At 48.7% G+C, this 15,131-nt stretch overlaps 1 protein-coding gene across 2 annotated transcripts in view; it reads right to left on the bottom strand.

Annotated features, from left to right (window-relative positions):
- Window positions 1-8,260: 8,260 nt before the first annotated feature.
- The window catches only part of SIPA1 (signal-induced proliferation-associated 1), a 40,780-nt gene continuing 33,909 nt past the window's right edge, over window positions 8,261-15,131 (bottom strand). For both annotated transcript variants that reach the window (XM_066610267.1, XM_066610269.1), the window contains exons 14-16: window positions 14,545-14,623; window positions 12,780-12,861; window positions 8,261-9,856 (exon numbers count right to left, since the gene is read on the bottom strand). In XM_066610267.1, the coding sequence (XP_066466364.1) occupies window positions 9,704-9,856; window positions 12,780-12,861; window positions 14,545-14,623 (314 nt within the window). In that variant the 3' untranslated portion in view covers window positions 8,261-9,703. The remainder of the gene's footprint in view (window positions 9,857-12,779; window positions 12,862-14,544; window positions 14,624-15,131) is intronic.

Here is a 15,131-nt window from a genome sequence, read left to right as displayed (position 1 = left end):
TTGCATTCGGGAGGGGGGTGATGAGGGGCGTGTTGCAAATTTCAATGTGCCAGGAGGCCTGGGCCTGGCCCACTTCCATCCCCAGAGAGCAGGGGGCAAGGGTGGAGGGGCAGCGAGGGGGGGTGTCCCCCCTGTGTGCATAGAGATCTGAGACCAACTCCACCTCTGCTACACAATGAGGACTGGGGCAGCCAGCTGAAAAAAGCATCTAGGGCAATTGAAAGAACTCCCCTCCCCAAATTGGCTGGCTGTCCACTGGAGTATGGAGTTTTGTTTCTACTACCTTGGGCAAGGGAGAAGGGGTACCTGGGGCTGCTGGTGCAGTGCCCCCCCCAGGTGATGACTTCTACATTCCACAGTTGCTAGGTTTGACTTCAGAGGGTGGCCATCCCTTGAAGGAGTGCTGCATTTTTGAAGGACTGTCAAGAGAGATTCATTCATTCATTCATTCATTCCCTGCCATTCACTAAGTAGTTTCACAGGGTCTGACAAAGACCTTCCATTTCCAATCCAAACAGATTTGAGGATTTAAAATACTCAAAGCTCCATTATTCCAGCCCCAAAGGCAGGCGTGGGACAGTCCAGTTTTGCAAAAGCCCTTCTCTGAAGATGGTGTGTAAATCCAAAAAGGAAAATCCGATAAAAGATCAAATCCATCAACCCCCAACTGTGTAGCAATATAGGTGCACCTTGAATGCCATTCTAAAAGCAACCTGCAGGCCTGGCATCCCATACTTCCCAAGGCAGAGAGTTCCACATCCAGGAGGGGGACGACTATCAGGCAGTGCTGAAGCCTCATTCAGTTTAATTCCATACACCCACACCCCTACCCCATCACAAGGACCCTGGGCAACTTACAGATTGATTCAGGAAGTCCCGTTTAGCACAGCATGTCATTACTCTGTGGAATTCAGTGATGACCACTACCTTAGATGGCTTCATTGCAGGGGGTTGGAGAAATGCTTGTTACACAAGCCGATCAGGGGCTACTAGTCATGACTAAACAAGAGCCTCCATGCCAGGAGCAGTCTTTCCGGAAATACCTGTTGCAAGGGCACTACCGTGGGGGAGGGGAAGGCAAGGAGGGCTGGCTGTCCAGGTGGCTAGAGGGCTCCCTATACAGTTAGTTCTGACCCATTTGTTTATGCAAGCAATGTGCTATCCACGCACACAGGTCTTCATGCGCACAGGCGTCAACACCAGAGGGGGTACAGGTTTGAGGGGGTCCTGTTGCAGAGGTGGGAACCCTCCTCCATTGATGACCTTGGTTGTGGTTTTCACTTTTCCCCGTAATGCACCATTGGCCATGGTGCATGGAAAATGGTGGCCACCATTTTCTCCCCACACGGTCCTGCAAGAATACTATATTTGGGGCATTGGTGGGTGGGGGGTCAGCAGTTGCCAGCAAACCAGGCCAATTTACGGACTCCCTCATCAACTTTCCGATGCAAAAATGCCGAATTTCTTTACTTCCGCCACAAAGGAACCTATGTGGATTCTGGAGCTGAGGGCATCTCTCAAACGGGAGGTACACATCCGGTTAAAACCATAATATTTTCACCACTGTCTAGACATATCTTGACGTCGAGTTTTAAGGGAACTTTTTGATTCTTCAGAACTCTCCCTCAGGCTGGATTCCCACCCCCTTCTTTTCGGGATTAAACTGTGGCTTTTGGATTTTCTTCCCAGTGGCCCAACTCAGGGCCTGATCCTATCCAACTTTCCAGCACTGGTGCAGCCACAACGCAGCCCCAGGGTAAGGGAACAAATGTCCCCATATCCTGAGTAGGCTTCTGTGACTGCTTCCTCATCACAGGATGTAGTGCATGCCCCGTTGGCACAGCTGCACCTGCACTGGAAAAGGATTGGGCCCTCAGATGTCTACAACTTCTAGCGGGGGGAGGGGGAGAGAAGCAACAGAATAAAATCAGGTAGACAAAATATTTCTGCTTTATGCTCAAGTTATGGTTTTTGGCTTATTGCTTGTGAACTTGAAGCTGTTACTGATTGTTTTGTCTACAGCTGCATCTGTTTATGTGATTTGTTTAACTCCTCTTAAGTGGGTACTTTTTCGGTCTGAAAAAGCAAAGTGTAAATCTGGGGGGGGGGAATGTTTCACTTTAAAAAAAAAGTTTAAAATGTCATTTGGTGGGTAATTTTCCCAACTGAATTGTGGCTTTTAAGCCTGGTGTGATGCTTTTAGCAAGCCCCTGAGATGTGCGAGTTAGAATTTTAGCCAGAGTCCAGGAATACCAGTGTACATCAGATTGGATCTGCTTTTCCATTTAAAGGGGGCAATCAGATGATCCTTTTATTGAGACTGACCAAAGCAAGAAAGCTTTTCGATTCAACAGAAGGCCTAGTCAGACTGGAGGTTCAGCAGAGACAAAAAGGGACGGGTGGGGGCAGAAAGTCATGCAAAGTCCTGAGAGTTTGGAGCAGTCCAAAAATGGGGATTTGAGGAGTGTGGAGGAGACTTCCTGGTGCAAGAGGCAGGATCTCATATTGCACTCAGGGCTTCTGGGATGAAGATGAGACAATAAGGTTGTTCCTGCACTTTCAGAATATAAAGTTTTAGAGTTCTTCCTGTCCACCCCTGGCATTCGTTGAACTTTGGTGATGGTGATGAATATTAGGACTAGTTGATGGAAGGCTTAAAAGTCAGGCTGCAGGCTTGCTCTGAGACTGTGCCAATTGTGATTCCTCTTTCTCCCTCATGCTCCCGAGCAGAGGTCCCTGCAAAGGGTTAACCTCCCACCAGCAGGCCTCCCCACTCCCCCCTCCTCGCCTGCCTGGCCCGTTGATGCTGTCAGTCTCCCTGGGGTCTCAGCTCACAGCCCAACCCTCCTTTTGTGGCAGCCAGGCAGGCGTGTGCCATCCCTTGCCCCCAATCTGCATAATGGCAGGACCCACGCGCCAGGGCCGGAGCTCCCATCTGCCGCCTGGTCCCCACGGGAGCCTCAACCACGCAGCCAGCCCAGCGCCCATTGGCTGCCCAGCACCAGCCATCTGCAGCCTGCAGCCCACACAATAGGCCTGCAGGTCCTTATATAGGGGGGCAGCCGGGCTCTCAGAGGCCAGCTGGCTTCAGGCGGAAGGCACACGGGCAGGGAGGAGGCCACCAGCTGCAACAGGAGCAAGCGCAGACCCACAAGCGGCAGAGAACGCAGCAGCCCAGCTCGGTTCTGCCCCACAAGCCTGGCATCTTCTCTAGGACCGAGGCCTGGCAGTAGAGAGACTCTCCACCAGCAGCTGCGGCAGAAACCATCCAGCCGGTGGCAGGAAGGAGCGTGCCAGGCCACCCTCCACCTTGGTGCCAAGGCTCTAGGAGCAGCCAAGCACCCAGGCCCAAGGTGGCAGCAAGACGCTGTGCCCAGGACCAAGCGAGGCTAGCTTTGTGCTTCCCCCAGAATGCCCCGCGGCTTCCTGGTGAAGAGGACGTGTCGAGAGGGTCCTGTCTCCTATAGGATCCGAACACCACAGGATGATGCCCTCGCAGTGCCACTCCTCGGAGGCCTGGCCTTGTCCTCTGCTCACCGAAAACTGCCCAGGGTAGGGGGGCTGCCAGAAGCCCGGGTCTCACCCCAGAGCCCTCTGCGCCTGGTAAGCACAGCTCCGCTGGCCAGCTGCCTGGACCGAGGCCTGAACTCTGGCTCGCCGGCACCTGGTGTGTCTGCCCCAGCGTGTAGCTTGCAGCCGCCAGGCGTGCGTTCGGCATGTGCAGTTGCCAAGCAAGCTAACCCCATGCCCAAGAGAGCCAGCATGGGCCCCAAGGAAGGTGCTGTGGATGCTGTGGCCCTCTTGGGGGCCTTTGTCTGCCAGCTGTGCCAGGAGTCCTACCCAGGCCCGCTGGCCCTGGCCCAGCACTGCTGCTCTCGCATCGCCCGGGTTGAGTACCGCTGCCATGAGTGCAGCAAGGCCTTCAGCTGCCCCGCCAACCTGGCTTCCCATCGCCGCTGGCACAAGCCCCGGGGTGGGGGGCACGAGGGGGGCACCAAGGAGAATGAGAGCCCTGAGTCGGCCAAGGGGCCCAGCAGGCCGCACCCTGGTGCGGCAGAGGGCAGCTACTGCTGCTCTCACTGTCCCAAGCGGTTCCGGCGTCGGGCCTACCTCTGCAAGCACTTGGCCCTGCACATGGCCACCGGGCCGGTGCTTTCCGAAAGCCAGCGCCTCCATGGCAATCTCATCCCACCCTGCACTTCTTGGGCCAAGAAGCCATTTTAGAAATCCTAGGCCTCCCGGCGCATGGACTGAGCCCTTCCTGCTTTTCCACAGCAAGTACCAAGATGGTGACGGTGCCACGTTTTTCCAACTGCCCTTCTCATCCCCACAGGAGGAGCTGTGCAGTTCTGCCTCTCTCCATCACCTGGGACTCAGGACTGAAAATGGGGCATGTGCGACCGCAGAGTGGACACTGTTAAGAATGGCTCGTTCAAGGAAAGCAAATCATTTTCCATTTCAGACGGACTCCTGCCAGGGTAGCCACAGCTACAAAGACCAGCTTGCTTTCATTGTCCACAGCTTCCAACTGAAACCATGCAGCAAATTCCGAGGGTCTCAGAGTGGGGCTTCCAGACATGCTTCCTTCCTTCCACTCCCCCTCTCCGCTGCAACATCCACACAGAAGACCCACAGCCTCAGATGCCCCAAATGTACATGTTGCTTTACTCTGCATGTGCCCGATCTCATCTGATCTCAGAAGCTAAGCAGGGTCAGACCTGGTCAGTACTTGGTATGGGAGACCACCTGGGAATACCGGGTGCTGTAGGCTTATACCATAGTCTTTCGAGACTGAAGGTTGCCAACCATTTTTTTTCCTCTGGGGAGTGGGGAGCAGAAAGAAGGGGAATACAAATGAGGACATTATCAGATGGAATAGGATCTTACCATTGTGTGATTGCAAAGGAAGCATTTCAATTTGGGAGGGGTGAAATCAGCCTTGTGGCTTTTCTCTTAATGTGTGAAAAACAGATGTTGTGTTACTGGACGTGTGGTGTAGCTTCTCGGGCAGCGGATAGAAGGGATTCTGGGGGAAAGATTCTGGGGAGGGAAACAAAACCCTAAATACATTATTTTCTTCCAAATCTTCCAGAATTCATGTTTTACATGTGAGAGCATTTAATTCAAATCTTGTTCATCTTCTTGTGCTGAGATGGACAGTGCCACTTTTAAGTTGTGGGGGGGGTGCCATTTTTTAAAATGCTCCCCACATGAGCAACAAATATATCTAAGCCACTTCCTGATATCCTTGTTTTCTACTTGCAGGAAGCCAGATTAAAAGCAAAACAAAACATGAATTTCTCTCCCTCGCCCACATCACTTGCAGCCCAGTAGTACAGTTCAGTCCAGACGATCATATTCAGACTAAGCCCAAGTTGTAGCACATAGAAGCAAAATTCATTGAGTTCCTGCAGTGACAAGCCCAAGAAGCTTGAAGGAGATGAGCCCCAGTGCAGGGATTCGTATCAGACCTGACCAAATCAGGGATTTTTTAAAATGTCCTTTGTTTAAACTGAACCTTTAAATTTGTTTAAACAGTTTAAATTTGTTTAAACTGAACCTTCAGCCTAAAATCTCCTGATCACCTTGAATTCAAACCAGAATAACATCCCTAAACAAAAAAAAAAGCAGGAGGGGTTTGATAATCAAGGCAGTCAGCTTTTCCACTGTATAATAAAAATACTGTTGGTCGGTTTTGTTATATAATGTATGCATGTATTTTGTGGGGTTTTTTGTCTGTTTGTTTTGCAAACACCACGAACAATTCCAAAATAAAGATTTAGAGCAACAATACTGTTATTTGTTTCTTCTCTGTGAAAATAGTTATCACTGTATGCATTTCATGGAGTTGTAGGGCGAGCTAAGGGGTTGGGTGGTGCTATCCTCTGGAGGTACACCCCCCCCACCCGACATTGCAATGGGGATGGTCCCAGGTTCAATCCCTGCCAATATCTCCAGGCAGGACAGTGGAAAATTCCTCCCTGAAATTGATGCTGCCTGCCAATGTTTGACAATGGTGAACCCACCAGCCCAAGAGTCAATTCAACATGTGGCAGTTTTTTACACCAAATGCATCTAAGCATCTAAGCCAGTTCAAAGTCTCTGAAGTAGTTACTGACTTTTTTTTTTTTTAACCAAGTTTCTGAACTGAAGCCAGAGAGCTAAAACTACAGAACCTGACCCGGAATGAGACTCAGATGTTTAATGGTTCTGTGCTTTCCACCGAATTACTTTTAACTTGCTCTCTCAAAGGGAAGCCAAAATCGCCTTTCTCTTTTTAGCCAACCTTACTGTGGGTCTCGAACAAAGGCTTTTAAGGGGCAATTAAACTGTGTTATCAGCCTTGTGAAAACGCCCCCTTACTCCTAAACACAAATGGGGCATTTTTCTTCCTGGTAATGCCCCCTTTGCTGTGACCCTGTCATCCCCCCAAATCACACCTACAGGGCTGCCTGGGTTTGTCCCAAAAGGCACAGGGAAGAAAAAAAAACTGCAAATGAAAATCCCCAGGGCTGGTCTTTGTGTCATTTAAATATCCCCCCTCCCTCTGGGGACACCTCTCTGGGAATCGGATTTACCAGCATGATTCATTCCTACAAAGAGAGATGCACTGGGTCAAAAAATGCCCTGAAGTCACACCTGCTATCATTGTCTGGAAAGGGTTTGTTTCAAACTCAAGTGCCTGTGAACTCACCAGGAGGGGGAAGAGAATGGAAAAAGTACTCTGTGCATGCTCAAAGGTGGCCATCATTTCACAACAAAAAGTTCTGAGGCAAAACTTGAGCATGGTTTTTTTTTAAATTCCTCTCCAGTAAAGGCTACTTTCTGAAAGTATTGCCTTAGGCTTCTATCTCCTTGGGAAAGGGAAAATACAGATCTTCCTTTTGGCCTTCCATGTCCTGTTAAGAGCAGGTTGCATGGGGTTTTTATCTCAGTGGTGATAAATCTGCAGATTGCCTTTATTCAGAACTGCCTCCACATGCCCCAAGGTTGAGCCCTGGGATTTGTTTCATTTTTCTGCAATTCTATCCTACTCTTCCTCCAAGAAACAAACAGGTTCCAGGGAACAAGCCCTGGTTCAGCTGTAAGTCCTCAGTGGCAAGCGGAACAAACTCTGCACATGCACAGAGACACTCTCTCTGGAGCACAGGAACCAATCATGGCAGACGTATTAAGGTCATCACTTTCGACCCCTTCCCTCCACATCAAGGCTGGGAGAAGGGGCAAAAGACTACCTTTGTCAGGTAACCCCTTTATTCCAGCATGCATAGCCAACAAGAGCACCCTGGAAGAGCGGAATTACAACTGAGATTAGCTGTACAATTCCAGTGGCAGAAAGTAGCATCCATCACGAAGAGTCAAACTCCAGTTGTCTGTTGCGGGCAGAGACAAAACTCTGGTCCAAGTGTATTCTTGACATTTGGAGAAGCTGCTTATTTGACACGCTAACAGTCATGGATCCCAAACCCAGTTGCCTCCTCTCTGGTCTGGGCTAAATTTTCCTCTTGACGTCCAAGGCAATATATCTTTTCAGTCAGCCAAAGGCGCAAACTTTTTTTATGGGGCAGGTTCACAGAGCTTATCAACGGGTCAGCAAGGAGCTCTGTGAGGCTCAAAAGCTTGCTCCCTTTCTGCCTAGAAAGTGCTCTGCATTTTTTTTGGGGGGGGGGGAGCTGCTACTGGGCATCTGAGCTCCAAATTGTCCCTGAATCGAATGGGTCTGTCTGAGGACACAGCAGAACCAGGTCAAAGCCTCCTGGTACCTGAGACAGTTCACCATCTTCTGCCACCCTCTGGATTCAAAATGTCATGGAGTGGTAGAGGAAGTGTTCAGGACACTCTAGCCCGCCACTCTACTGCCCCCCACACTTTCTCTTCTTCTCTCTTCCCCTCTTCCTTTCAATTCCAGGGAGTGAGAAGAGGAGGAGCACTGGAAACAGGCACCTTCTGCTCTAAGAATCTAAGATCAGCCCACTGTGTAATTTACACACAGTCTGAAAGGAAGAAGCAAACCGCTAAACACAAGCTTCAGAAGAGCAAGCCTGGGCAAGTCAGGAAACAGGTTCCGCCTGGAATTAGAGGGCCATGAACTCGGTGAGATTAGAAAAACCCAGTCCCCACCCCCCCCACACACACACAGGCAAGCAGGGGAACTGCAGGAAGGCAGAGGAGGAGAGAACTCCCCCTCCTTCCCTCAGGCCTCATCCTGCCACCCACCCCTTTTCCAGGTCTGCAAAGACAGCGGAAGAGCCCCAGGTAGTGGATGCAGGTCAAGACTTTATTGCACAAGGAGGGGGAACGGGGGCAATGAGCTAGACTGTACATTCAGTTCAGATACGGGCAGGAGATGGGGGGAGGCAAAAGGACGGACAGACAGATGGACAACCCTTCCCTCCCATCCCTCCCTTAAGCTTGGTCCAGAAGTAAAGAAGAAAACAAAGAAAATCTTTGGAAACTATTTACAGAACACACAAAGACAAGCCCCCCCCCCCAGCATTCCTGCTTCCAGGTGGGGTGCAGGCTCAGGTCAGGGCAGGGAGGGAAGGAAGCAGAACCAGAGCATGATTGATGTGTAGCACCGCTGCAGGAGGGGGCTGAGACCAAAGTTGGGTTGTCTGCCCCCCACCCAGGAAGAGACCAAGTGTCACAAGAGAGGTGGAAAGAGGAGCAGGCAGGGGGAGGAGGTGTCGTTGTGTCACAGCTTTCAGAAAGTTCACAGTTAATAAAGTGCTGGCCAGCACCTTTTCAGGTCAGGGGTGCCTGCACAGCCCCCAAATCAGTGCTTGATCAGCTGCCTCCCCTTTCCACCTGCCTCCCCCTCCCCAGTGTGCATCGACACTGGGGCACATGACACTCTCCTCTACCTCAGTTCTGCAGTTATTGCCTGGTGAATTGACATCATGGAGCCACAGGTTCCATAGGCTCGGGTGGTGGCGACTGAGAGGGGAGTCCCAGGCCCCCACTTCACAATCCTGCTCAAAAACCCCTCACAGACTGGGCCGACTGCCAAAACCACAAGCTGAGGGAACAGGCTGGGGCACAACCAAGTTGGGGAAGAGAGAGCAGTGGCCCACCAAGGGAAGGGGCCATGGCAGTCCTGTTCAGTGCAGTCGTGTTCAGTGGTTAGAGCCTGTTCACCAACAGGGGAAGAAAACACCCCCCCCCCCCCCACACACACACAAGAAAGGACAGATTGTCCCAGTGCCATTTGGACCCAGACTTCAGTCTCCCCCTTCTGGACATTCACAGCGCTCCCCAAGAGCTGAATTGCAGTAGTTTGCAAATGTTTTAGCACTGGGACCCACTTTTTAGTACAACAGTCTGTCTGGACCCATCGGAAGTGATGTCATTAACCTGGAAGGGATGTCATGGCCAGAAGTGACATCATCAAGCAGGAAAATTTTGAACACATGACAAAACCAAATAAATTAAGGGCCCAATCCTATCCAATTTTCCAGCGCTGGTGCAGTTGTGCCAGTGGGGTGTGCGCTGCATCCTGTGATGGAGTGGCAGGGCGAGAGCTGAATTTCCGCCAGGTCACATGTGGGCACAGGGAGCCCCTTAAGGACTGCAATCCTGGGGGGAGGGAGGGAGAAACCAGTGGCCCCACAGTCCATCCAAGTCTCTGAATTTGGGGGGAGAAAGAGAGAGAAAACTAGGTGCCCTCTAGGGGCAAAAAATGTGGAAGGGAGGACTCCGGGCCTCAGGGGCAGTGTGGGGGTGTTGGCGGGCCACCCAACATCTGCGTGACCTGGCTGAGCTGGGCGGCAGCACTCTCTGAGGCCTCCTTCAGGCGCTGGGTGTTCTCCTGCAAAGTCTGGACTTCCGCCTGCAGGGCTGCCTTCTCTGCCTTCTCCTGGAAGAGGAAGAAAAGGAAGGTCAGGGATATGATGGGGATCTGCCAGGAGGAACTCTGCCCTCCCGCTCCTTTTTACCTTAAAAAAGTTGCATACTTTCATTTTTTTTTTTTTTTGTATTTTCTCATATTTCTATCCTCCTCCTCCATCAAAACCCAGGACCTTCTACATCAAAGGTGGCTAAACTTGCTTGGTGTAAGAGCCCCAGATGATAAACTTCAGAGCAGCAATATTTAAGAAGCACTTCAATTCTTAAATATATTTACTCATCATGAACTACCCCTGCTAATTGGGTAAGAGGCACTTTTTCAAGTGGGTGCTCCTTTTTTTAGCAGGGGGAGAGTAACTGGCCCACCTCACCCCAGCAGTGTCTGTTCTAGTGGCTGTCTGCTGGTATTCATTTGCATCTTTTTAGATTGTGAGCCCTTTTGGGACAGGGAGCCATTTAGTTATTTGATTTTTCTCTGTAAACCGCTTTGTGAACTTTTAGTTGAAAAGCGGTATATAAATACTGTTAATAAAATAATAATAATGAACATGAAACTTGTGTTTTAATCCAGTGGACTCTCAGTTTATACCCAAAATTTCGATGTTTCTCAAACTGTGGGTTGGGACCCATAGGTGGATCGCAAGACAATCTCAGGTGGATCGCCATTCATTTCAATGTGTATTTTATTTTTATGATATTAGACTTGACGCTATCCCGGTACGTGACTGCATTTGGGGAGATGTGACGGCCCTGTGCCTTTAACAATGATAGTCAATGGGGCTTACTACTGGTAAGTGTGGATCGGATTGCAGCCTTTGAGGATTTTATTTTTTAGCAATAGTTTGAGTGTGCAAACCTATGCAGGAGGTTTGCACACCATGGGACCTACTTGCAGGTAAGTGGTGCCACATTGCAGCCCAGGCTCACAAAGCTCCTCAACATGCATTCTTTTAAGGCAGTCGCTACAACAACCTGTACGGTCAGTAAGCAGAATTCATCCCCATATTGCAGGTGGACAAAAGGAGGGAGGCTTGCCTAAGGCCACCAAATGCCTTCATGGCAAAGGTGAGGGTCGAACCGGAGAAATTTCAGTTTGCAGCTCTGTCCCTTGGTACATTTTTCATTATAATGCAAGCTCATTCTTGTACACAGAAATACAAAATGTCATGTTTCCATCCAACACTGACACGTGGGACATACACTGTGTGTGTGTGTGTGTGTGTGTGTGTGTGTGTAACCTGTGAATGCACCCTCTTTTACCTCCAAATTCCAGCAATGTATACACACACACACTCAATTTTCCTATAAGTCTACCATGGTGCACATTTGTCCTCAATATTAATTCACCAGAGCCACCTGCCCATAAGTCAAGTCAAGGGCAAGTCGAGGGCAGGTTTTGAGCAAAAAATCATGGAACGTTCTGTGATGCTCAGATAAGTTTGGGATTAAACTTAGGGGGGAATCTGACTATAGTTTTGTCTGATTTTACCCAAGGCCGGATCCTGAAAAATAACCTTCCACTAATTGCTACCTAAGAACTGTACGGTCTCTATGAAAAATATAGTAAAAGATCATAACATACATTTTTATTCTTTAACTTTTTTAATTCTGGTCTTTACAACCTTTTTGTAAACACTATCAGAGTAAGTGCACTGTAAACAACATACAAGTAGAACACAACATACAAGTTCACAACCTGGGGCACATGTACCCCAGGGGCACTCGACAGGACCTTTGGGGTACTTGAAAAAAGAACAGAATAATGGCAGAAAAGGCAGGTAGTGCTCCAGAATGCCTTGCAGGGCCAGCAAGGCAGGAAGGAAGGTAGCTAGCTGGTTGTGAAAGCCCCACCAATGGCTAGTCTTTGGTGATCAATTCATGTATGAAACAGTGATTGAAAATCAGCACAATAAAAAAGCTGAAACATAATATGGAAAGTGATCAATCACCAAGAATTTCTCAGCACACTTCTGGTGCAAAACAGCGCAAAGGCAGAGTCTTCAGCTCTTCAAACAGATAAAAAGAAAAAATACTGTGATGAATACATGAAGCCTGGGTTTTCATATGGAGGAGATGAGGGCTTATATTATTCATATTAATTACAAATATTTGGCTAATATGAGGGGTACAACTTATGGTATGGGTTGCCAAGGGGTACGCAAATGAAAAAGGTTGGGAACAACTGCAGGAGAACCATGAATCAAATCCTTCTTTAAGGTGCCAGGTGCGTTAAGCCAGAGGCTCTACGTATAAGACATAACTGGAAGTGTGTGAATTTTGCAATTCAATTCACAGCAGAGAGACAAACAACAAGGAATTACTGTGAGCAAGAGCAGCTGCACATAGTTGCAACCCTATTTACTCAGAAGTAACCTATTGCTTTCCATGGGTGTTATTCTTAAGTAATGGTGCACTGAATTGTAGCCTGGGACTTTGTTTCAAATGGAAATGAGGATGAAATCCTGGTGTTTAAAAAAGCAGACCTCTGCAAAATATTTGCAGAGGTTGCAGCAGCATTTGCAAAATGGAACAAGGCTTGTTTGATTTAAAAGAAAGCCTTTAGCAGGAGAATAAAGGGTTAACTTTGGCTGGAGCTTTGACCTGGAGGAGTTGCCTTGGAGATTAACAGCCCTCTATCTCTGCATTGCTTTTGGGCTTTGCTTGCAGAAGTTGCTTGAAAAGCCCTGGCCCCTAAGGGACCTTGGAGATAAGGCAAAGTGATGATCTAAGCTTGATTTATTGGCAAAAATTTATTGCCCTTTAGTGAGTATCTGGTAGTCCATGTAGTCCATGTGTCTGGTAGCCACAGTCTAAGAAATCTGCTTCTTCCAAAGTGGAGCATGGAGGGTTTCTGCAAGTAAAACTCTGACCCAGCAGCCCGCTGCCTCGCTCCACTTCTCCACCCTGTATCCCATGTCCATTCACCATCTCACCCTCTGAAGATCCTCCTGCAATTTCTTGAGCGTCAGTTCCAAATGCAAGACCTTGTCAGCCAGGCTGAGAGTGTGGGGGGACCTGAGAAAAGCAAATGGGTTGAGGGGACACATTGACATCCAGGCTGTATAGACACTCATGCTCAATGCCTGGATTGAGACTTTCTCAAGCAGCTTCCCCAGTCCTCTCCACATATGTTCACCCCCTTATCTTTAGCTTGGATCAGGGGTCTCCAAACTGCAGCCCAGGGGCCACATCTGGCCTGCCACAAGATTTTATCCAGCCTACAGCAACTTGGTTTTTTTTGTGTCAGAGCATTTGCTAGTGTTTGACATTTTAACTCCTTATACGTCATTTTTCAGTTTAAGCAGGGCATTGTTTCTTTGTAATGGTCACATTTCTCTTTTGTTCAGAATCATACCAAAAAAAGCTTACAAACAATAAAACTTATTCATTCATTTAAATTCATTCATTAAATTCATTAAATTCATTTAAATTTCATTCATTTATTTTTAGATTTTTTTTTTGATAATTTTTTTTTGGCCCACAAAAACCTGCGTAAAATATATAATGTGGTTCTCATACCTCTGAAGACCTTTTGAAGGTCTTAGATAAACACAAAATATTTTATTTTAGAATAAAATAAATAAAATAAAATAGATTGAAGACCTCTGTCTTAGATAAACACAAAATATCCCCTATTCCTGCTTCTCCAAACCACAGGATTCCCTCCTTGTAGGGTTGCCAATCTAGATGGCTTGAAGCTATTCCTAGAGACTAACAATGTAGTGTTAGAAATTCCTGCAGTCCTCTTTAAAATCTCCAAGATTGACTGTCCATAGTTAGCTGGCAATTAATGTTGATTCTTGATGCTTCCAAGGCAATCTTGATGCTTCCAGGGCAATCCTAGTGTATGAGACAACTGTACCTCCCCTATGACTTTTCTATTTTAAAAACCCCACAAAACTTAATTCAATTTATACATACGTCCACTTGTTCTCCATGTCCAACTAAGGACACCTCATTCAGTTTCTCTGTGTGTTTATTTGAGACAGCTCTAGGATCCCACAGGAATGAGCCATTGTTCCTTCCTTGCACCTCCTTGAAGCCCTGCATTTTCAGAGCTTGCCCAAGAGCGCTTGGAGCCCGAGGCAAATGTCACCTCCTCCTGTGCTTCCTGGATAAAAGAGTGGCAGGCTAGAGTGTCAGAGATGCTCTAACCCACCACTCTCTTCTGCTCTACACTTCTGCTCCATTTCTCTTTTTCCTGTGCTCCCTGGATTCAAAAAGGAAGAGGAGAAAGAAACAGAAGAGGAAGTGTGAAGGGGAGAAGAGAGGTGGGCAAAAACACTGGAGACTGCCTCAGTCAGCTCATGGATGGGATGCTGGTTGCATTAGACTCCACCAACTCAAACAACTCCCAAGTGGAGGAAGCCTCATGTACAGAGAAGCCTGTCTGGGGTGGATGGATATGGAGAACTGAGGGCTAAACCAATGGAGAGGGTTTGCAGGCTTCATAAAAGGGGGAGGGGAGAGGAGTGAGTGGTGCTATTTGGTTGTGAGATGTCTACACAAATAACTCTTTGCAAAACACAGAGATTTGGGGCAGTGGCCAAACGTGTGGCTTTTTAAGGCTTATGGAAGGAGGGCAGGAGGACTCAAACAGAAAAAAGGTTTCTGGAAATAAGTGTGGGCAGGGGGGTCAGAGACCTCCCCCCACTCCTATCTAGCATGCATAGAGACAGACAGACAACTGTTCCTTACTCTTCACTGGGCTGCTGGTGGCTCACACCCCTCTGGACGGCGTTGCACAGGGACTCCCGGCTCTCCAGCACGTGCTGTCCTGGGTCAGGAAAAAGAGGCACGAGTCAGAGAGTTGGGGTCTGTCAGTCACTCCCTGCCTGGTGCTGACTTTTAGGGGACTAGATCTCCTTCAGCTCCTGGGCTTATCCAACGGGCGACCCTGCGTGCCAAACGCTCCCCGCCATCTTGACCATTTGCTAGCTTTCCCAGGCCCTGACTGGCTCCCAGCCCAACTGGACAAGAGTCCTATAAAGGTCTATAAAGGCTCTTTCAGGGTTGTTGGCATCTGCTCCTGGATCCCTTGACCCAGGTCAAGATTTCCTTTCTCCAGCATGCTGACCCGCCTTCCTTCGTTCCCCATTCATTCCCATCATAAGAACAAAAGAAGAGCCCCACTGGATCTGGCCAAAGGCCCATCTAGTTCAGCTTCCTGTGTCACATGGAGGCCCACCAGATGCATCAGAGAGCACCCTAGATGAGAAGGCTGTTGCCACCCCCTTGGACCTGGCATTCAGAGACAGCCTACTTCTAAAACCAGGAGGCTGCAC

This window comes from Tiliqua scincoides, chromosome 15, assembly GCF_035046505.1.
Source record: "Tiliqua scincoides isolate rTilSci1 chromosome 15, rTilSci1.hap2, whole genome shotgun sequence".
Classification (NCBI taxonomy): Eukaryota; Metazoa; Chordata; class Lepidosauria; order Squamata; family Scincidae; genus Tiliqua; species Tiliqua scincoides.
The sequence above is the reverse complement of the archived record's forward strand: the minus strand, read 5'-3'. Positions and strand labels throughout refer to the sequence as shown.